Source organism: Pholcus phalangioides, unplaced genomic scaffold, assembly GCF_987345545.1.
Source record: "Pholcus phalangioides strain wild (caught in Gottingen) unplaced genomic scaffold, Ppha-v1.0 ptg000001l_1, whole genome shotgun sequence".
NCBI classification, from domain to species: domain Eukaryota; kingdom Metazoa; phylum Arthropoda; class Arachnida; order Araneae; family Pholcidae; genus Pholcus; species Pholcus phalangioides.
The window spans coordinates 25560694-25585074 of NW_028301594.1; the positions used below are offsets into that span (position 1 = coordinate 25560694).

Here is a 24381-nt window from a genome sequence, read left to right on the forward strand (position 1 = left end):
CTTACGAGATGGGTCATGAAATCCACTTACAGAGAGGTATTCTTCAGCTAAGTGTCTCGACCCAAATTTGATCTGCAGGGGCTTTCAAGATGTTGTTGCTAATGTTAATGCTAAAAAACCCAATTAAAAAGTTGTCGCCCAGTGTCTCCTGAGGCCAATAAAAAAAATTGCACGTTTCTAAGTGCAATTTTCGCTGAGATATTTCAATTCAAAAAATGGAGGGGAAATTGCGGAAAAACAGCATAAGCTAACGGAAAGTAATTTTCCCTCATTTTATCCTTTTTTTAGTTCAAATATCTTAGAAACTATTGCACTTGGGAAAGTGCAATTTCTTTTATCGGCTCCAGAAGAAATAGGGCAACAATTTTTTATATGGGTTTCTGAGCACAGGGTGCTTGTAAAAGAAGTTATTTTTTTATTTTAATACCTATACGTTCCGTTCCGTGGCAACATGAATGACATATCTGAGTACGACCCGTTATTTGGATACCTTTTCCTACTTGGAAATAAGCATCTAAGATCAACGGCTCGCCAGTAAATCTTGGTGGCAGTTGTTAACTATGCACCCTGTATAAAATGTTTTAGGAGCCGTATCCACCGACAGGGTTTAAACTATAGTCATAATTTTTCGGTAGGAGATTGACACGGATTGGTTAAATTTATGTTTTTAACCAATCCGTGTCGATCTCCTACCTAAAAATTATGACGGTTTGAACCCTGTCGGTGGATACCACCCTTGAGACATCTAGATGAATCGTAATCGATTGATGACGGATGAATATTGAAGCAATAGAACCCAAAACTGAGTGCGTAAGGGGAAGTTTTCTGCCATTTTGAGGTACATCCCTTGAGGCTGTATAACAGCAGCCTAGTTTATGCATTTAAATCTAATGATCTAACATTCTCAAAGGTCGTCAGAGTAAATTATAAATCTTAATGAGTCATAAAAATCTAAATGTCAATTAGTCTTTGAAATGTCGACGGAGACATTATCAATATTAATTAGAATATCCACTGATGAAAAGAAGTAAATCATAACAGCTTTGCCTCTGAGATTCACGTACAATTACAGACGTACGTTATGATCTTCGATGTAATGTGAGCACATTAAATGACGCTGCATATTAAACGATAAACAAACACTAAATGATTTAATTACTGATCATGGACTATACTACACCGTACACAGGCAGCTGCAATTTTTTTTTATTTTTACGTAGAATACTAGAAAATTTCATATAGTGTGTATACGGAACGATTTGTAATTAAATATGCTTTATAGGCTAATAATTCGTAAATGATATACAGGGAGCATAGGTAATAGGGCGTATTGGCATTTTACTGACGAAACGTTGATCCTAGAGACATACTTCCAGGTAGAAAATGTACCCAAATAACTTGTAGTACTCAGATATGTCATTCTAGTTGAAAGGGGTTGTGAAGTTTTTGAAATGAAAATGTTACGTTTTATACGGACACTATGCTGAAGAACCAATTGAAAAGTTTTTGCCCTGTCTCTAATGATGCCAAAAAAAAAAAAAAAAAATCCACGTTTTTAAGCGCAATATTCATTGAGACATTTGAATACGAAAAAAGGAGGAAAATTGAGAAAAAACAGCTTTAAATGAAGATAAACCGTTTCACCCACGTTTTTTTAAGGCTGTTTTTTCCCCACCTTTCTCCCGTTTTTAAAACTTGAATATCTCACTGAATATTGCACTTGGTAACGTAAAATTATATATTAATTACTAGTAAATCCAGAAGATATTAATGTATATACGGGACACATTATTCAGGAAAAGAAAATATGCAAAAAATACGTATTCCATAATTTTTTATATGTATATTAATTCAAACATAGGGGGAAAAAAATCGTTGTGAGCCTTATAAATCAGTTGTTTTCAACGATCGGTGTTTTTTTTAACCATCCTGTTGTTTTCAACGAAACCAACCGGCGGAAATTTGTTCTGTAGCGTAGAAGGCAGACAGTCAAATCGATGATTACATGAAATTGGATAGCCTTCTTCCTTTTTCTGGTCACACGTATGCCCAGGGTGTCCCATAAATTCGTATAAATAGTTTAAAAAAAATCATAAAAAATTGAAGGAATTGGTATATTTGAATGCGATTTGCGAAAAAGTTGTTCTCACGGATTAGAATTTTTTCTTTGGTACAGAAGAAAATTTATTGCAAGTTCTTGTCGATATAGAGCACTGTACGAAAACACATCACTGGAAGAATGCAAATCAAAGTCCAATAAAATGCAGGGTCTACGATTAACTGTTCATTTCTGAATTTTGCTGTTACTGGTGCTAATATAAAGTTTTCCATTTTGATGTCGACATTTTCCATTGGTGAAAAAAGCACTATTGGTGAAATTGTTTTGCCCCAATCATGAATTGCCGGCTGAAGTTTTACGAACGTTTCGGACACAGAAAGATTGAAAAATTAATTCTGAACAATTCTTATTTTTTACGTGCAGCGCCCGCTATAGACAAAAACGTGATCTAATTTATTCTCGTATGGGGAACAAAAATCATTTTCTCAAACCGCATTCAAATATACAAATTCGTTCAGTTTTTATCAACTTTTAAACTATTTACGTATTTATGGGACACCCTGTGTTTTATTATGCTTCTTTACGAATTCATACAAATATAAGAGGTAGAAGAAAAATACTATCGAAGGGATCCCGTGATGAAGAAGTTCCTTGCCCTAAGTTAGAAATAAAGAATTTGAACCACACTATAAACACTGCACTTATTCTCTCTCATTAAACATTTCACTACTAAGAGCACTTGGAGAAGTAGAAGTAACAGTTAATAAAGATTAACCGAATGAATGAATGCCAGGACTCGGCCACCGGACTTATCCCGTTGCCAAGTCCTCTTCCAGACCCTTTTCGTCGGAGAGTTTGGAACCTAAGAGTTGGTGTACCTAACAGTCCGAGTGCATATCTAGCATTGTGTCTGTTTCTTCAGTGCTGCCATCTATACTTGAAATTCTGAGTCGAGTGCAATGATTGGACATATGTACCGTTGTAGGTCTGTTGCTCTCTGTGGAGAAACTTTTAACGTGGGGATCGGCTCGCATTTGCACGTTGAAGTTGAGAACCACAGATAACCAACTACAGCCGACTACCACTGTGGCATTGGCGGGGTTCGAACCGGGATCCCCGCCCGTCACTATGACCACTCAGCCAACCAAAGCAGCAATAATAATAAAGATTAGCTGCGCACGCAGACAATGCAGCTTACATACATTAAAATCGTATGTAAATCGCAATGGGCTACAATATTTCTACTCAGATAAAGTTCAGAAGTCTTTTTGATATCCACGCCAAAGCAAGAACCTATGAATAAATGTTAAATTCAGGAGGAAAATGTTTCTATGTAAATGGCCGAGTATATGCTGAACGCGTAATCTAGTTAGTCAAGCAAAAACAACGTCAAAATCTCAATAGTCTTTTTAACCGGGAAAAGATAAATGGAGGAATGTCACTTGTGTGCTTTGCGTAAATTAAGTGAAGCAAAACTGAAATGGTATTTCATCTTAATATCGAAATACTCCGCGGGAAGATAAAAGGAAGATAAACTAAATGAAGATATATTATTATTTTTTTCCCCCCACACAATACGTATTTGATGGCTTAAAATATGGAAAATTCATGGAAAAAAAAACCTGTTGTGTGTGTGATCTTTATTAGAATTAGTCGTATAGTACTAGTCAGTGTGTCTAGTACTAGTCTAGTAAGTCCATTACTTAATATATTTTTTTCTATCGTAATATTTTTCGAACGATTTAAGGAAAATTCAAGTTTTTGTAATTTGACAACGCGTAAAAACAAACGTGAATGGGAAGTCGTTATTTGAAAGATTGGGCTTTTGCCGTAATCTCGTTATGGCCCCCCAATGATTTCGCTCACGAAACCCATTACTTTAACTGAGAAGATGTCACGAACCAAACGATAGAGAAGATTTTTTAAATCGTGAAATTGAGGAGCTTCTTGGTAAAAATTTGTGATTTTTGATTTTTTTTTTTTTTGTTATTTTTTTAAAATGAAAAATTCCACAGACTTTTCAGTAAATTAGTTACATATGTAGAATTAAGAAAATGCATTGAGTCTACCGATTTGAATTGGAAACCCTGTCACAATGCATATGTATATGCGTTGTATGCCTTCTGAATCATTTGAGAACTTGGAATTTGGTGATTGGGACATATCACGGACCGCTGGCTGGTCCGGATGTGGATATGGTGTGAGAATTCTCGACTTTTGCATGAATAGCCTCTTACTAGTTGAAAGACTGTAGAACAGGGGGGTGCATGACCTCCGACCCTTGGGCCAAATGGGGCGCACCGAGGGGGTTCCATCCGGCCTACGAAAGATGTTCTGGTAGAAAATACAAAGGTCAAACAGGCGAAATTCCCAACGAGGTGGCTGAAAAGAGATAGAAAGTATCAATACATTCCAATGTATCAAAACATACTACGATAAATAGCTGGGCTGACGATATTTCCTTCATAACAAATACGCGAAATCGGGATCTATACGATGCATCGCCCATTATCGCTAAAAATATTGTCGATTTATTGATTATAGCCGAAAACATAGTCAAAGGCGATTAAAGCTGCCGATTATAGCCAAAAACACAGTCAACGGTAAGTAAAGTTGCCAGTTACTTACGTTTACTTTTGACAGTAAAACTACTGTTTAAAGTACTGGGAAATTAGTTCACTGAATATTTCTGATGCTGAGTGAGGTGGGTGCTAAATCAGAGGGGGGCGGAAGGTTGTTACAACGGGGTTCGACTGCATATGATGATTAGAGTCATAATTATCATAATATAATTTATGTCATGAATCTTAATTTTTGATTTCTCTCATTAAGGAATAAAAATTCAAATAAGCCTCTGTGAAAAAAACTGTGGAAAAACGGGACAGTTTATGAGAAGTTGGGACGGCGAAGATTACGGGAATGACCCGTAAAATACGAGAGGTATGGTCATTCCTGTATGAACGATAAGTAAGTGAAGCCACTGGTAAACGATTAGTGAGTATGGCAGTTGGCAAAACACGTTTTTAGAAAAGGCGGCTGATAAAAGATGGTTAAGTAAGTTGGCTGGTAAAAGATGATTAAGGATGGCAGCAAGTAAAGATGTTTCAGTAAACCTTCTGATAAAAGATGGTTAAGTAAGGCCACTGACAAACGACAGCTGAGTTCAGATACTGGTAAATTATGCTTGGACAAATGAGCAATAAGTTAACAAGATCATTAAGGTAAAGGAGCCTCGATTATATGATTGCTAGGGCACTCATAGAAGCCACTGGGGCCGAATGACTGTCTTAAATCTGGACGCTTAAATGACATAGATGTACCGCACGTGAGCAGTCGAATTTTGACAGGGTTGCTTGTTCAAATTTGCAATACACATCACCCTGTAGTTCATTCGCTGTGGCTTCATTCTCTCTAAGCGCGATTGTACGACTATTAAGCTAAATTTTAACCACATGAGGAAAAGATTATGTGGCAACTATTCTTTTTACCTTATCGATCCGGCTTTTTACATTAAAAAACTCCCTTTTTATATCCACTACCTTATTTCACAATAATTATAATATCTTATTGCACTAATCTATGATGTGAGAGTCAAATTTAATTGGACGCAGTTGAAGAATTAATAATTGGGGATTTATGTTTCATTCGCATATAATTATCAGTTGCGCAATCAATAGTTCGAAAACTTTATGAAATTTTTATTTTTGTGTGACCGGGAAACAAAAATACAAATATAATTTTGTTTTGTATTTTTAGAGACGCCAAGAATCTGCATTTGAATTTTCCCAGGAGAAATTTGATCGCTCATTATAGGAGCTCATTACAATAATTGTACCACCTTACTGCCAATTTGCGTTCTTAAGGATCGGCTATTAATTGGAGCTGTAGGAAAAAAAAATGAAATGATACGTTAGGTTTATATTCTGTTGCGAAACCATCGTTATAGAGTGGATTCTTGCACTGCATTTCCATTTCTAATTGAGGATACGACTTTTTTTCCTTTAAGAAAGTCGTACTATTTTTTAAAACAAAAGCTACAGTCAAACTCGGTTATAACGACCTCGAATATAACGTCATTTTGGCAATAACATCAATAATTGGTTGTGCTGGCTGAATTCCACTAGAGAATAAAGTTAACGGACCTTGTGCTTATAACGTGGAGGAGACCGCAATGACCTCGGATATAACGACACATTTTCAGCCATTTTGCTTCCCTTATTAATGGTATTAAGCTATGGTGGCAGTACATAATCTATTACATAAATATTGTATTTCCTTATGTCTATTTCTTTTCTCTTCGAACGTTCACACGCTATGAAAGGCACATACAGGGTGATTATAATTCAAGTCCCCATACTACGAGTAGTTTTTCTTAAAAACTATACAACCAAATTTTTAGGCTATCTTAATGAGACCGTGGGAGAGAGATTTATGAAATAAAAAAAAAGTTCAATTTTCGACCACCAGATGAAAAAATGGTGCTTTTATCGAATTTTCCTTTTTTTCCTCCATGGACCGTATAGCGTATATACCACCAGAACGGGCACTAGATAGGTCTGAGTAGTTTCCAGTATACCGACTGCTCAGACTAGGTAGCGCCCGTTCTGGTGGACATGTTCCATTGAGAAACTTGGTATATATGTACACTATATGGTTCATCGGGGAGAAAGGAAAATTCAATAAAAACTCTCCAATATACACCTGGTGGTTGAAAACTGAATCATTTTTTTCCCATAAATCTCTCTCTCGTGGTCTTTATTAAGATATCCTAAGAATTTCGGCTGCATTCGGATAAGCAGTTTTTGAAGAAAAACTACTCAGATTACGGGGACTTCAATTATAATCACCCTGTGTTTTATGCCGGTCGAGGCGTAAAATACAGGTCGGCACAACGCGACGAGGCAAGCAACGCGCGCGACAACAGCCGAGTCAGACGACCAGAGGAGTTTGACGTCGTCCACTGAAAGTGACATTTAACATTTACACGCTACTGAATTTGCGACTGGTTGGGCGTAGTCTTTTTCACGATACCCGCTACTTAAGTTACATAGCTCTAGGTATCTCCATTCATAAATTACCTCAGGTAAAAGCAAGGGTACTCAACTTTTAGGACAGTGCGGGTCACTTCATTGGTTTTAAACATCAATACGCCACTCAATTAAGTGATCTGGAACAGCGCCGCAAGCTACATAAGTGACCTGCGTATGCGCCGCGGAGCACTTGAGTGATCTGTAAACATGCTGCGGGTCACTTTACTGGAGTGATCTGGAACTGTGCCGTGGGTCACTCAAATAATCTACGAATATGCCACGGGTTACTTGAGTGCTCTGGAACTGTGCAGCGGTGGTCTATAAACATTTTGCGGGTTACAGGAGTGATCTGGAACTGGGCCGCAGGTCGCTCAAGTGATCTGTAAATATGACGCGGGTCACTCAAGTTTTCTGGAACTGTGCCACGGTTCATTTGGATGCTCTGGAACTGTGTCACGGTGATTTGTGCTGCGGTGAAATGTGCTGCGGGTCCTTCAAGGGATTTGTAAATATGTCGCGGGTAAATCAAGTTATACAAATTATACAAATACAACGCCACAACAGGCAAATTGCCCAACGAGGTGGCTGACTTAAGAACATCATGGATCCCCGAGCCCCTACCTACTACTGCTACACCACACATGCACCCCCCCCCGCGAAACCCCCCAACGAATCGGTGCATGCGGTAATGTGCGTGCCTGTAAATGTGCTGCGAGTTTCTCATATCACTTGAGTAACTGAAACTGTGCCACGGGTCGTTCCAGTGCTCTGGAACTGTATCGCATTGATTTGCAAATATGCTGTGGGTCACTTAAGTGATCTGTAAATGTGCCTCTGGTCCCTCAAGTAATCTGAGAATGCACCGCGGGGTCACTTAAATGATTCGATACTGTGCCACGCGTCGTTCAAGTTCTCTGGAACCGTATCACTGTGATCTACAAATATGTTGTAGGTCACTTAAGTGATCTATATATACTCCGACGGTCACTCAGGTGATCTGTATATACGCCGACGGTCACTCAAGTGATCCGTAAATGTGCCGCGGGCCACTTCAGTGAGACGGAACTGCTGCATCGCGGGTAACTTAAATGTCACGTATCAAGATCATTTATTTCAGTTTTTCAAAAGAAAGCGTCTAAAGTCGTTTGCCACATCAGACGCCGAGAGCTACATTTGTCCCACGGGCCATGGGTTGAGCATGTAAAAGAACTTTCCCTACCCACATTCTATAAATTTGAAAGTTGCAAAATTTATTTTAAAAATATATATCTCAAAAATTATGAAAAATATATATTTTGTATATTTCCTTTTCAGTACATAATTAATATCTTTTATGAAGAAATGAATGGATATGCGAATTCTTCTTTTTTTTTCACAGTCCTAAACTTCATAATGTGCTCTCTTATATTTTTTTAAAATCCTTACACTTTCGTAATTTTCCTTTGAAGCGTTGACGTCATCAATACCATTACGCGTGCTTCTTTTACTTATACTTTTACCTTTTCTTATTTTTTTCAACAGAATCAGTAGCCGTAGAAATAAAAAAAACCTTCTCTTAAAATGGGGAAAAAGAAGTTGTTCTCGAATCGTAACCTTAAAAAGCTTAACGTTTTGAGTAAAGTGCGAATAAAAAAAAAATATAACTATTTTAAGGAGAAAGGGATAAGAAAAAAGTGTTAAAAGCACTTTTTTCGAGGGAAAAAGGAAGAGGTCTTTGGCTTTTTGGACTCTTTTATACACTTTTTTACATCCGGCTCAAATGCCGAGTTCAAATCTTTTTATAAATCTCTGGAAAATTCCACATTTCTCCTTTTTTATTCGGAATTAGTAACGAAGTTATGAGTGTATTAAGTATATAAAACAAAAATATTTTATTTTTCTATTTACCTATGCATTTTATTTATACAAATACAAGGCCACAATAGGCAAAATGCCCAACGAGGTAGCTGAGAAAAAGATGCCCATAACAAATATGGATGCCATATTTCTAAAATACAGCAATCCAAATAAAAAATGCAATTTTAAAATCTAAAGATTATATATATGCATGTACATGATAAAAAATACCGCAAGTACAATGCCCGTAAAAAATATTTATGGTTGTCTTATTCTAAGTATGGATAGCTTCTCGATTTACCCCAACATGTTTATCGTATTTTCTTTTCAAACGTGTCAATCGTGTTAGAATTTACTACCCCTCGGGTTAAGCTATTTCATTCATTAGCAACCCTATTAGAGAAAAATTCCCTGTGACACCACAACCTAGAATTGTCCCTTACTAATCGATACTGGTGTCCCCTTGATGGTATTAGTAATTGACGGTGTATTAGTAATTTATGGTCCATCCTATTCATCCGGTTGAAAGTTTTGAACACTTCGATCGTATCCCCCTATACCTGTATTTTTCTAATGTAAACATATTCAAGTGATCAAGTCTTTCTTCATAGCTATAGCCACGCATAGCTCTTCGCTGCAGCCCTTCAGCCAAGTCTATGTCCCTCTGTAGGTATGGTCTCCAAAACTTTACGGTATACTCCAGTCCAGGACGAACTAAGCCTCGGAAAATCGAAAGAATGACTTTAAGAGAACGCGGGGAGACCTTTTTGAGAATGTAACCGAGCATTCAATTCGATTTTTTGACCACGGCTGAACAATGTTGAGAAAACCTAAGCCGCTCGTTATTGAGAATTCCCATATCGGTGACCCTAATTGCATCCGGGATAGTGACACCTCCATTCAACTCGTAAGAGAAACGGGGTTTGGGCGAACGAAAATGAGCGACCATTCACTTGTCAACGTTAAACCTCATGCTCCATTTTCATGTGCCCACGCTGCAATCGTGTTTAAGTTGGTCTCTGGAGCACCTCAGTATCGCTTTGATTCCCGGCTACTCCCCATTAGCTTCACGTCATCTACGAATTCATAACAATCCCAAATTATTTGTTTTTATTTGAGCAGAAAATCACTTTTGTCGACTATTATATATATATTTTTTTTTGTGATGCATTTCTATAAATGTTTGTACCTCTATTTCATAAAAATGTATTTAATGCATGAATAACGATGAGAGAAAAAAATTGAAAAAAATCGTTAATTTCTAATTTATATGTAATTGAGTAAGTAATTATAATCATTTTATATTATGGGCTCCTTCAACCTTTCAGACATTGCTGGCCATGGCCAAAATATAAATATAAAGTCATACTATAGTATCTAGATTCACACAGTAGCGTCTTAACGGCTAATCCTTAATGGGGTAAAGGCCTCCCATGAAGGTGAAACGGGGGCCCAATGCTATTGAAGAATTTTATTTGTTGTGAAATTAAATATGAATTTTTCATAATTTTGAGAAATTTTTCATTGTATATGAATTTTCATTATTTTATTTGTATGAATTCTGAAAATATTTCTTTTATAATATATGAATTTTTATTAATTCCGGAATTATTTTTTTTCTATGATACATGAATTTTCATTAATTCTGAAACATATTTTTCTATTATATATGAATTACATCAATTCTGAAATAATTTATTAATAAAATATGAATTTTCATTGATGCTGCAATTTTTTTTTTGTTGAAATGAATATAAAGAAATTTCCGTCAATACTGAAAATATTTCTAGAAATATTAATCATTATTTTCATTAATTATGAATTTTCGTGAATATTTTTTTTTTTATTCCATCAGTTCTCAAAGTATTTCCTTTAATAATTCTGAAATTCTTTCTTTCAATAATTCTGAAATGTTTTCTAAAAGTAATTTTGAAATGTTTTCTAAAAGTAATTCTGAAATGCTTTCTAAAAGTAATTCTGAAATGCTTTCTAAAAGTAATTCTGAAATTATTTCTCATGAATTCTGAAATTTTATTTCTTTCAATAATTCAGAACGATTTTTTAAAAGAAATTTTGAAATTACTTCTTTCACATTCTGAAGTTTTCAGCATTTCTATAAGTCGTGTAACTATCTAAGGCCTATGTAAGTCGGGGATCCACAGCAAAACAATTCGAGGGCCTCATGTGGTCCGCTAGTCACGAGTTAAAGAATCCTGATTTAAACCAATGAATACTCGTTTATATATCTCATTTATCAATATTTGAACATAATGTTTCCTAAAAAAAACATGACATATAACCAATATAAAACTATACGATCATCATTGCTTATTAATAATGAATTCAAAAGATACTTATATAATACGATGTATATTGATTATAATAGAAGAACACTATAGTATGCACTTTGAAGGAATCAAGAAACTCATAATTAATGCCTGATAGAATAAATATTTAAAAGTATATAATATGTATAAAAAATGTATGGTTTTATACCGTGCGCATCTCGATAATACGCATGCGTCACGCTGCGGAATCTCTCCTGACCGGCAGTATCCCATATCTGCAAAATAAAAAATTTACATGTTGTACTGTAAGACAAACAAAATCTGAATATATAAAAATTATTGCTCACGTAGAGCAATGAAAAAAAAAATTTCATAGACGTTCTATTTTTTATTTTATTTAATACATATGTATCACGAATATCGTTATTCAAATTGGCTACGATTCTCTTTTGGATTTCAATCGCTGAGAGATTCAAAAAATCGAAGTTTAAACATATCCAATTTCCTAAATATCTTAGTCCTTAGTCATTTTTATCTATTAATCAAAAATATTCTGAATGTTATTTACGTAAGAATAACATTCGAAACCTAGCACTTAATTATATTTTTGAAAGCTCAAGGGAAATTGTAAGAGAATTTCATCACGCAAGAATTGCTTTTAAATGTTGAAATGTTATGCCATATGTACAGGGTGCGCTATAAATTTGTAAGTAGTTTGAAAATTCCATGAATATGGAATGAATTGTTATATTTGGTCGCGGTTTGCGGAAAAATTATTCTCATGAAGGGAGATTTTTTTTTTTATACGAAAAAAAAATTAGTTCAAATTTTTGTCTATAGAGGACGCTGCACGGAAGCAAAAAACTGCAAATACGCAAATCAGTCCTATAAAATGAATGGTTCACGATTAACATCTAATTTCTGATTTCTGAGCTTTCTTGTTACTGGCACTTATGTAGGGTTTTCGTTGAGATGTTGACATTGGGGGATGAAGTTCGGGAAATCGTTTTACCTCAGCTACGAATCACCGGCTGCATGTTTTACCAACGTTTCAGACACATAAGAGATTGAAGAAAGCTCCGGGTCCAATCACTCCAACCGGACTTTCATGTAACGTCCTCTACCGACCAAAAAAATTAAACTTTAACTTTCTTTATTCTGTGCCAAAAAATAAAATCCCCTTTCGTTGATCATTTTTGTCGCACCATGGTCATTTTCTGAACACGAGCGCTAATTAGACCGGGACCTACAATTTATTGCTGATTCCGAACGGCAGGCTTCTTTTTTATACTCATCGAGAGGTTGGTGCGCTAACCCCTCGATGGGGGAACTCCCTGCGGTAGCAATTTTTTGATGTGGTCATGTCGCCGTTTCTGTTATACCCCTGTGTCAGGAAAGTTTTCTGACAAGGACGAACTGGGTAGCGAACTCACTTCACCTCTAAACATACTTCGGTACTTTAGGCGAGCATCTTATCGACCTGGGCTACCACGCCCCTCCCCTTTCGTGAGAATAACTTTTCTGCAAACCGCATTCAAGTATTGCGAATCCTTCAATTTTTATGAATTTTTGAACTTTTTTCCAAATATGTGGGACACCCTGCATGTAAAAATTATGTGCAATTCGTTCACGAATCGTTCGAAAATGGGTTCTTAAAAACGTCAACATTGATTGTAACAACGACTCGGTTATAACGGTGAAATTTCGTATGATATTCAATGTCGTTATAACCGAGTTTAACTGTATGTGACCAACTTCGTATCGCCTTGTTTACAACACACAGAACAAGTAATATTTCAAATGGAATTTATTTTTTGTATTAAATTTCAAGTCTTAATAAGAAACCATCATGTATCTTCGTTCTCTTCCGCGTATTAAATGAAAATAATAATTTCGTGTAACAAAAGATGTTTTCTCTCCAGAAAAATCTATTTTTCCCTTTTACTCTCAGAACTTTTCTTCAGGAAATCCGATACGGCATTACCCTTTGTTATAAATAATGGGTTTATCGTTCCACAGGGGAAATTATTCCACCATTTTTTATTCCCCGAGGGAAATATTTTCTAGAGAATTCGGATTTTTTTTATCCCGTGAAATATTTAGGATTATATAATTGGACTACATCTGTTTTCTTTTTCTCTCTCTTTTGGTCTTTGAAGTGTAAAATTTAACTTTTCTACACCTGAAAATTTTGATCATTGATATGTTTTTGTGGGAAAAGATGTAGAAAATATAATATGAGGTTGTGGGAATCACAAAAAGATTTTTTCTTATTTTATGGACTCTTAAAATTGGTCATTAGAGGAAACGCAGTCCTTTTTCCTGAACATGCGTATTTATTTACAATCATATACAGGGTGTCCCATAAATTCGTAAATAGTGTGAAAATTTATAAAAATGAAAAGAATTGGTATTTCAATGTGGTTTGCGGAAAAAGTCATTCTCATGAAGAGGAACTTCTTTTTTTGGTACAGGAGAAAAAATTTAGTTCAAATTTTTTTCGACAGAGGATACATGGAAGAGAACCAGGATAGAATCTTCATGATAGAATCTGAACCTTTCTTCAATCTCTTCTGAATCCATAACGTTTGTTATGCCAGAATTTTTATATTACTTTGGCATACGTGGTATTGAAGTCATAATGAGCACTTGTAAAAAAAACAAAAACTCTGACATTTTCCCTTTATATTCATGTATTTCTTAATATTGTGTCATCGATTTTAAAAATCTAGCATTTTCAAATCGGATGATTTAGAGTCACCCTGTGGACTAGTATAATCTCCATACAAACAAAATTGTAGGTGAAATACAGGGTGCTCCATAAATTTGGTAATCGTCTAAAAATCAAAGGAATTCGTATAATTGAATGCCGTTTGCAAAAAAGTTACTTTTAAGAAAAGGAATTTTTTTTATCAGAAATTAAATTCAGTTCAAATTTTAGTCGATAGAAGGTAGTCTGGCAGAAGTCGTTGGACCCGAACCTTCCTTTGTTTCTTCTGTGCCTGAAACGTTCGTAAATCTTCAGCCGGTGATATACTGCTGCGGTAAAACAATATCACCACAAATAGTGTTTTATCCACTATTGGCAACATCACAATGAAAACCTTATGTAAGTGCGAGCAACAAGAAAATTCAGAAATATGCTTTTTGTCTTACGCCCTGCACTTTATAAGACTCTCATTCGCATATTTCGAGTGGTTTGCTTCAGTGTAGCATCCTTCATTGTCAAAAATGTGAACTGATTTTTTTTTCTCTTTGCCGAAAAAATTCCTTTTCTATAAGAATAATTTTCTAATAATAATTAAATAATAAATAATTTTAATTAATTCGCATTCAACTTTGATTTTTCAATTTTTATAAATTTTTTGACTATTTACGAATATATATAGAACATTCTACATGTTTTAACAGTGTTAAAATTTAAATAATTAAAATTTTATCCATTTGTAACAGTCTTTCAAATTGCATTACTTGAGATATTTTTAAAAGAAACAAGTCAAAGGGGAAATAAATGAATAACTGAGTTGAATAACTGCTTTTCTCCGAATAGGGATTCCAGAAATGAATTTGTCGACTAAAGTCCCAATATCAATCCATTCAGCCTTGAAAAATTCGTTTAAAAAATGGCTCCTTTTGTAAAATATTCTTTCCGATAAATTGGATAATACATATGCGTAAGGGAATACAATCTTTTTAAAGATAGAAATTCGATTTGAGATTTTGTTGAAAGACTGACGTTTTGATATTTTTTTCTATCTCTTGATAAGAGGAATCGATGCCATTCGGGATGAATCCTAAAAACTCTTTTCCCAATTTTATTTCTATTTTTTCCTACAAGAAAATTGTTTGACGAATTGAACGTGACTTTGGTTGTCGGCTGATATTTTCCTTCTTATCATTCTGAGAAAAATTTCAACAAGAAAAAAGTTGAAAACTTGACTTTTTTTTTGTGAATTTAACGTCAGATATCTATATGTATTTCCTTTTACCTACAAAAAATTCCGCGAGGGGAAGAAGAGCAGTCAAAAGTGGCGAATTTAATCGTGAGCGTGTCATGGAATGATATTCCAAAGTAGTTTCCATGCTATCAGAAACCAGTATGTTCTTGATCTATGCTGTCAGCAGTCGGCAAGATTAGACGGTGATTTGGAAAAAAAAAACATTTACGTACGAACGAGATATGGCGAGATTGATTCCTACATAAAAAGACTTATGTATGGAGAGAAAGGTAAGAAAAGAAAATAAGTCTTTTGAACAAAGATATGAAATGGAAAAATTACAGTAGAATGTGTTTAGGATGGATACTATCGAGACTTTCATGATCTTCATTTTTTTCCCTTTACCGGTTAGAAGAAAAAAAATCACGAAGGTCCCGACTGCCTTTATAATTACACGCTTCGTGTGATTCCTTGTGCAAAACTTATATGGAAAGGTGTTTCCGTTTTGGGATCGGAAGAATATTTCTGGAGTTATAGCATTTTGAAGATTTGTAATGATTAGTTACACGTCAAACACCTCACGAAAGTAATTTCTCCCCTAGCAGACAGACATACAGACATGACCACTGACAGCCAAGAGAGACAATCTTGGGATGATTTGTACTCTTTCCCAAATGGATGGATGGTCTCGAAGAGGCTGATGATGTCAGACTCAATTATGAAAAAAAAAAACCTTATCTCCCCTTTCCTCCCAGTAACTTATCATACTTTGTTCCCCCACAGCAGCGAATTGCAGAAAATCGAAATGAACTGAAATATTCAATAACGTTAAAAGCTAATGATGATGGCTTTATTTCAGTTTTTTCTTTCACGATTGGTGCTTTTTCCTGGATCGTGTAGATAGATGTTATAATCTTGTTATTACGTGTTACCTTCGCCCAGATTGCCTTCGTTGATTTGAGGGAGCGATGCGAGAAAAAAAAGTTCTGAAGAAGGGAGCGATGAAACAAAAATTTTTTGGAAAGTATGCTCTAATCCGAGCACAACTTTGGTTTATCGCTACTGAGCAATTTACAACCGTTTTAACCTCTTTCAGGGGTAAATGAGTTGCACCGAAAGTATGTGCGTGGGCTAAAAGTAGTCAGTTGTGCGTGAAAATAGTGCTGCTACCTATATGTATTCGTCATTTGGGCTTTCTCGCATTGCTTCGAATCCAATCCACGCAATTCCGAATGTGCTCTGATGTCTGTATTGTTCATGCTTTATGAGAGTGCAGGGCACTTCATTGCTTTAGAAACGGATCTTAGACCACTTAATTAAATGATCTGTAAATGTTCTAAGGAGTGATCTGAAGCTGTGTCACGTGTCGATTAAGTGATCTGGAACTGTGCCGTGGTGATCTGTGTAAATGCTGTGGGTCATTCAAATGATCTGGGAATGTGCCTTGGGACAGTGAAGTGATCTGGAACCGCAACGCGGTGATCCAGTTGCGGCCGCATGGACATCATGCTGGACTCTCATCATGAGAATCCGGGTTCGAAACTCATTTGGCGGCACAAAGGTGGTCGGCTGAATTTGGTTTTCTGCGGATTTTCAACTACGTGCTATATTTTTTTTATCTCACAACAATATAAAACTTATGAGCACTATTTCTCTTCGTTGTGATTTCAAGTTGTTGAATACAGCATGCGTCACCCTGTACAATGATATACGTGTATAAAGACTCAAAATGATAGAAAAACTGAGATATTTCGAGTAACGAATTGCACAATTATTAATTGATTTAATTGCAATTAAATTTGTTTAAATATATTTATTTCCATCCCTATTCCCACCATAACATTGACAATGAATTTGAGATTTTATTTATTAATTTTCTTTGTGGCTCAGGTATGTGTTTTATAACTTACATTCCAATGCATTAAATCGTATCATTGCGTTTCACGAATTCAAACTATTATCAAGGAAAGGGATTAAATCGGCGGTTGGTTCCAGTTATAATTAGGATTTTCCCGGAATAATCACAATAATGAAGGTGATTTCGCCAATACACAAATACGACTCTGAATTATTGATTATGTACGAAACAGATAAACACAATCTCTCTAACACGAATGTTAAAAACGGAAATGAACGTGTCCGGCACGGTCTTCGTCCAACAATAACAGCATTCCAATGTCCTCACGTCAAAGCTCTTCACGCTAGACAACACTATTTCCTGGACACTACTAAATACCCTATTCACGAGATGGTTTTCGTAACGCTTCACCCCTGATGGGAGGGGGGGGGGAGAGAGGAAGAGCTGTTTTCCTGATGTCAAACGTTCCACCAGTGTATATCATTATATAGAAACGAGCCAAACGTTGATATATAGGAAATAGAGTTGATTTATCGAAGTCTTCTTCAATAGGAGAGACATCCCCATGCGTTGGACAAGTAACGCAGAGAATTCTAGCGGTCATCTGGACGTGCAATTAATGATTCCAGGAATTAAGGGCATTTCAATGACATCTATAATACAGGTAAACTTGGTTAATTCGAATTCCCCCTGAGCTTCCTATTCAAGTTAATGTTAAAATTACCTGTTTAAATCAACCTCTTAAGGAAACAGCTATTTTCCGGATATTATGCTGAGGTGAACTCGGAAAGAAAAGTCGTCATGTCTCCGCTGGGACTCGAACCCAGGCCCTCTTGCATACCGGGCAAGCATGCTACCATCTACACCACTGGAGACATGACCCCGTCTTTCTTATTTCACGCACTGTGGCGTGAGGCGCTGAAATAGAGGCAGCCGCTGTCTCCATGTGGTATCAAAAAAAAGCCCAGGGATCCGGAGATCTACTTTATTTATAACATTGGGTTCTGATTATTTTGGAGAAAAGAAAATATTCACACAAAATATTAATTGCCGGTGTCATAATATTACGACGGTTTAAGGACGTAAAGCAAAAAAGAATGTTTTTTACGTGACAAAAAAAAACAACTTTTTATCGTGGAACTACGGTCTTCACAGGAGAAGGGGGGGAGGGGGGTACCCCTCTTGACAAAAGTTCTTGCTACAGCACTCTTGATGGGAGGGAGGGACATCAGGATTTCAGCGATGCTTTGGTGAGACATGGCATAAAAAAGTTGTTAACCACTGACGTAGAAAATCTGACATTGACAGTACCTCGTGTTCAATGAACTCAATCAACATTAGCTTTGGTAAAATCTACCTCGTATTTTTCCTGGAGCCCTGTTTACCCCTTCTCATTTGATCATATTTAATACTGCAGTGTTTTCTAACCCTTTGAAATCACAATCACGAACCCCCCCCCCTCCACCCCCCAGTAGTGATGACTAATGCTAGCGGACTCCCCTGTAGTGATGACTGATGTTTCCTCTCCCCTTCCAGTAACTGAAGTAATTAGTTTTAATTTCACAGGAAAAAATTTGTCGTTCATGACATGGCAGTAAATGAAAATGATCACTTTTTTTTTAGACTTCCGCGGCCCCCTCCCCTTACAATGTACTCACGGACCCTCAGGGGCCCGTAGACCACAGGTTGGGAAACACTGTAATACAGTATTATCGAAAGTCTTGGTTTGGGATCGATTTAATCATCACCAAAATGTTTTACAATAATATCCGACATCTGTGCTTATGTATACTGAATATCCACATTATCGAATGAATAGAGGCTTTTGATAACGTTATTCGTCGATTAATATTTGCGCGAAAATATTTTCTTTTCTTGAAAATAATCCGTAATATCTATTTCGCAACAGAGATCTTCGTCCACCAGAAAATATCAAAGGGGTTGTAAATCAGTATCCCTGGAGAAGGTCCTTTCAGTCCTTCACACACAATTTGATATTCCCGGAAGATGAAGACACTTCGAAACCTGCTGTTTCTTCAAGGAAAAACCCTTGGGAATCTCGGAAATTCTTTTTTTTTTTTTTTTTTTGCATTTTCCCTCGCTCTGTAAGAGAAGTGACAACATCAATTTCTCACTATTGTACGGGAAATAACATCAAAAGAATAAAAGAAAAAAAAAAAACTTCTCAGTCCAAGAGCTCGAAAAATCGACTCTGACATGAAGTTCTTCCTCGTGAAAGAAAGGAGGATTCCTTTTAATGTTCTCTTCTATTTCTCTGGTCGTCTCTTTAATTCGGGTAAAGCTAATCGTTTATGTATGGACGGAAAGCTTTGTGTGAAAAGAGTGAGTTGGAAAATTTTTGAGTCAAGTATTTAGTGCTTAAAACGATCGATAAAATGAAACCCGTTTGAGTGTACGTATTTATTAGGACGGACGAAAATGCGTGCATCTGATGATATGGAAAAATTGAATGGAAAAGCCAAAATGTACTCTATGTGCTCATGCTTTCTAGCACACGTATATTTTCTTGAAATCTTTCATTCTTCTTCCGTTTGCTCCCAAGCTATGTAATTGACACGTTGAAAGAATATGAAATAAAATACTCTCAAGTGAAGAGTCTGGTATCCGGCCCTGCACGTTACACGGCTGCATGTTTTAACTTATTTTGAAATTGCTTGGGGACGACATGTTGCTCTACTACTAATGTTGGGCGCAAAAAAGTGAATCTCGAGGATGACGTATTTATTGAAGTGTTCAACGTATTGAATTTTATTATAGCCAAAACGGAGACAACTTTTTTGCACTCTTGAAAAATGAAAAGTAGGCCTATACTGCTTAAAAGAAAGAGCACCTTTTTCTCAAACCACCAGCAAAACTGACAGTGCTCATCGATGGATATAAATAGCTACTTTTCAGTGGTAAACTAAGATACTGCTGTTGATGCCATGTAGACTTTAAAAGTAAAAAATAATGCTTATTCTCTTGAGCTTCGTAAGGACAACCATTCAAAGTCTTCAGAGTCCCGTTGACGCTTTAGGTGTTCCGCGATATTTACACATCACCGCGGCACAGTTCCAGACCACTCAAGTGGACCTCGGAACATTTTCAGATCACTCAAGTGGACCACAGAACATTTTCAGATCACTTAGTTAAGTGGCCCCGCGGCATGTTTTCAAACCAATGAAGTGGCTCGCACTCTTCTAAAAGTTGAGCCCCCTTGATGTAAGATTGAGGTAGTAGTTAAAATTACATACAAATTCAAATGGGCTTCACTCAAAATATAGGAAAAATTATAGGAGAGAATGCAAATCAGCATTTATTTTTTCAAAAATAGTGTCTCTACAGACAGCAAAAGACCCACATTTACTACAACTGATTCTTAATTTTTTTTCACTTCCAATGTGGAAGGTAGATAAAACACACAGAACTAAGCATACCGTTTCATAACACTTTCCAGAAAGTCGTAATGTTCATCGGATGTTGTTCAGAAAAGGATTCAATCGTAAAACTGGCATTACATTTCAAGGCTCAAACCAGAAATCAACAAAAAATTAAATTAAAAATCAAAAGACAAGCCGTTCTGAAAGCGAAGTTTCCAAGATTCCAAAAAATAAACTATTTTCTTTTTCTAGGCAAAAACGAAAACTTTTGAAAAGAACGGAAACCAAGAAAAATTTTAATTCGGCTCAAAATAAGACGGAAATTTTTCTTTTTAATCAAAACATGTTATTCCTCGGGCTTCCAAAATTTTCCACTTGACTGTGTACACGAGATTTTTCTTGTGTCACTTAAAATGTTTACTTTAGGAATACCTGTGCATTACGCAAATTTTTTTTTTGGTCAACAACAATTTTTTTTTGGTCAGCATTCAATGCAACAACATGCATTGAATTCAATTTTTTTAAGGAATGTGTTTAATTACACTTAAAATATCGGAGGAATATTTGAAATTTATATAACGTAAAAAAAAAAAAAGTCACATATTTCTCCAGCGTTGGACGTTGACGTCATATTTCCGACGAGACGTCGCTCAGAAAAGTTTTTTGAAGCATAAATTTTTCCATACGCTTCGATTAACTTGAGCACAGTTGAACGTTTACTACGAATTTTAGTAATTTTTTTTTAAACATTATTTACTACAAAATGCATTTATGGTATAATGTTGCAAAAAAAAATATTTATATACAGGGGTGCGTAAGTAACAGGGCGCATGTGGAATTTTACTAGCGAATCGCTGATCCTAGAGGCATACTTCCAGTTGGAAAAAGTATCTAATGTTGCAACGGGTTGCATATAGTCATTAAAATAAAAAAAAAGTAGCTTTTCATACGAACACCCTCTGATCAAAAACTCAATTAGAAAATTGTTGCCATGTACCTCCTGATACCAACAATAAAAATTACGTTTCTAAGTGAGTTCACTGCGATGCGGGTAAAACGGTTTACACGTATTTTTAACATCGTTTTCCCCAAACTTTCTTCCGTTTTTTGAATACCTCAGTAAATGTTGCACTGAGTAAAGTAAAATTATAATTTATAAGGTAAAATATATCAAAATAATATAAATTATGAAAAGTTAATTTTTTTTATTTTAATGACTATGCAACCCGTTGTAACATTGGATACTTTTTCTGATTGGAAGTATGCCTCTAGGATCAACTGTTCGCTAGTGAAATGAAATGCTGCTCCCTGTTATCAATGCACCGTGCATATATAAATATTTTTTACAATTCAAATTATTTACCCTTCAGTTTTATGACGAACCAATCCCTCTTTATAAAAAAATAAAATTCATAAATAACACAGAAACGAATTAAATACATTTGCTGGAGAACTAACGTTATTTCAGAGTACTCGGTGTCTTTAACATATAGTGTATTACAGGGTTCTCAGCAAAATGTGCTTGTAGTTCTGGCTCTCTCCGAAACGCCAAATTTTTCCTGTCCAAAATTTAAACAAATTCCTTGACTTTTCCTGAACATAACTCACAAATTACCCTGACTGTCCGTGACCAAAACTAAAGAATTTCCCTGGCAAAAACTCAAAAATTTTTCAAACTTTCACTGAACATAACTTATAATTTTACCTGACTTTCTCCCTGTCCAAAATTGAAAAATTTCGTTGACTTGACCAAAAAACTCCTGAAGAAATATAATTCAAGGTCTCCACCTTTTTGTTTGTCCTTCATAGCTTTCCCTCTGACTTTTGTCAAATATTTGCACATTTCCTTGACTTTTGTCCTATATTTGCATATTTACTTGACTTTTGCCATATATTTGCATGTTTCTTTGACTTTCTCGCCAAACATTTTACATTTTTCTCTGACTCCGCAGGTTGCCGAGAATCCTGTATTATAATGACAAGGAACTAGGATAATAAAGCTTACATAGTCACTTGCTTACACCACGTGTAAGCATAATAACCATCAAGTTTAATGTACCTTGTGAACTTCTAGAGAAAATTAGTTCGTTAAGAAAATAACTTCTCGGCTCCGATTCCACATTTGAACATGCAAATTAACAATGACGTCACTTTCACGCGCGGATAAGTTAATGAGGAGAACTTTCAAAGCCGGGAAAATTCCACATACACGTGTATAATTGTCTCACTCCCTCTTTTCTTAGAGAGCCAATCAACAGTAAAATCTCATTCGAAATTTAAATTGAAACTCTGTTTGGGAATTGGAACAAAGATCTTCTCGAAATGACTGTTCTCCTAATCAATAGGCGGAGACATTTTGTGAATGCGAATTTTCCCTAATTCTCACTGAACTATTGTATAAAACTTCACTTTGACGGACACCGGTGGGACAAGAAAAATCGTTCTTATATGGAGGGTGACCGTTAATCAGGGGTTTGAAATGCATACTTTTATTATACAATGATTAAATTATTATTTAGCCGTAGAAGAGGGGGTGGCCGCATCTGAGGGGTGTCCGGTAAGAGTGGTTTCACTGTATTTAGACACGTCTAAGTCAATGTTGCATTTGAAAATATTGCCGGGAAATTGAACTGAAATGACGCATAATTCTGAAAGGTGGAAAAAGTTTGAGAACCCTTGCACTAGTTAGTGAATTGCCTATGGCGATAGACCTGAGTTGTACTCGGATCGAAAGAAAGGAAGAATATTGACCGCATCTTAAGGTGTGTACGTTATAAGAGGAATTTCACTGTACATATATACAATACTCACCTGCAATTTCACTTTGGTATCGTCGATGTTGACGACTTTGTTCTGAAATAAATAAAAAATTAACTCATTAATTAATGATCAAGTTATTCAAAGCATTGAAAAAGTATAACAATGAATGTGATTATAAACAGGGTGCTCCATAAGTCAATTACACGTTTTAGAAATAAATGCAAAATCAACGTTGACGTATGAGGGTGCGATCTGCAGTAAAATGTTTGTCATGGTTGAAATTTTTCTAAAAAAAATTGAAATTCCACGGTGTGGTGAATTCAAAAAATGATTTTTGAAATTTTTTTTTTTTTCTTTTTTGAATTGACTCTTTTTTTGTCTACAACAGCGAGTAACTCCCGCTATAAGGAGTGTTTTGCTATTTTTTCTTTATTTCTGCTACTGATGAAGGAACTTCATATAGTTCCGAAACTCGTATAGCCGTGGTTCCTTTTTGCAATTTTGGGTCAACTAACGTCGGTTGTCCAATTGTATTGTCTAATCCAAAAAAAATAATTCATTTCTGTCTATTGGTTAATTTTATAGGTACAGTGAAATCTCGAGAAAACGATAATCTACGGACCAAGAAAAAATATCATTGTGGAGGGATTATCATTATATCTACATGCAACATTATCATTACGTGCCAAAAGTATTTATGCTACAGTTGGCATCTTTTCTAAGTCAGTGTTGTACCGACAAAAATTTCGCATTTGAGTATTTATTCACCATAAAAAGTTTAATTGATTTGGCGATAAACAAAATTCATAAAATGTGTTATTCCTGTAGCACGCTTTTCGGACCTTTCAGGTCAAGATATTAACGACTCTTCACCAGAAGAAAGACGCATGACACAAGGTTGCAACTTGAGCCCAATGGTCCTCAATATTTTTATGGATGATTATATATTTTGATGGATGATTATCCTATGGTACCAAAGAGCATCCTGGGTTTATAAGCTGACGATGTTATATTAATTTCACCCGACAGGAAGCCCTTGAAGGCGCGAAGTAACCTCCAGAAGCTGATCATAAATGTCGAAAGGTGGAATGCATACAACAATGCTAAGTTGAATGGGAAAAAAATGTGTGATGACATGGCTCACAAACCAAAATATCCCATCAAACATGAATATCATCATAGAGTGACAAGATATCGTGCCATCGACTCAAACTAAGTACTTGAGTGTCACC

The 24381-nt window shown here is 35.8% G+C and overlaps 1 protein-coding gene and 1 non-coding gene across 2 annotated transcripts in view; both read right to left on the reverse strand.

Annotated features, from left to right (window-relative positions):
• The window catches only part of LOC149090187 (ras-related protein Rab-37-like), a 132381-nt gene that overhangs the window by 24919 nt on the left and 83081 nt on the right, over positions 1-24381 (reverse strand). Inside the window, exons 6-7 of the mRNA XM_089238306.1 lie at positions 23201-23242; positions 11422-11488 (exon numbers count right to left, since the gene is read on the reverse strand). Coding sequence (XP_089094432.1) covers positions 11422-11488; positions 23201-23242 — 109 coding nt within the window. The remainder of the gene's footprint in view (positions 1-11421; positions 11489-23200; positions 23243-24381) is intronic.
• On the reverse strand, positions 17812-17885 carry TRNAT-GGU (transfer RNA threonine (anticodon GGU)). Its single transcript has one exon. It is a non-coding gene; the product is annotated as a tRNA-Thr (tRNA).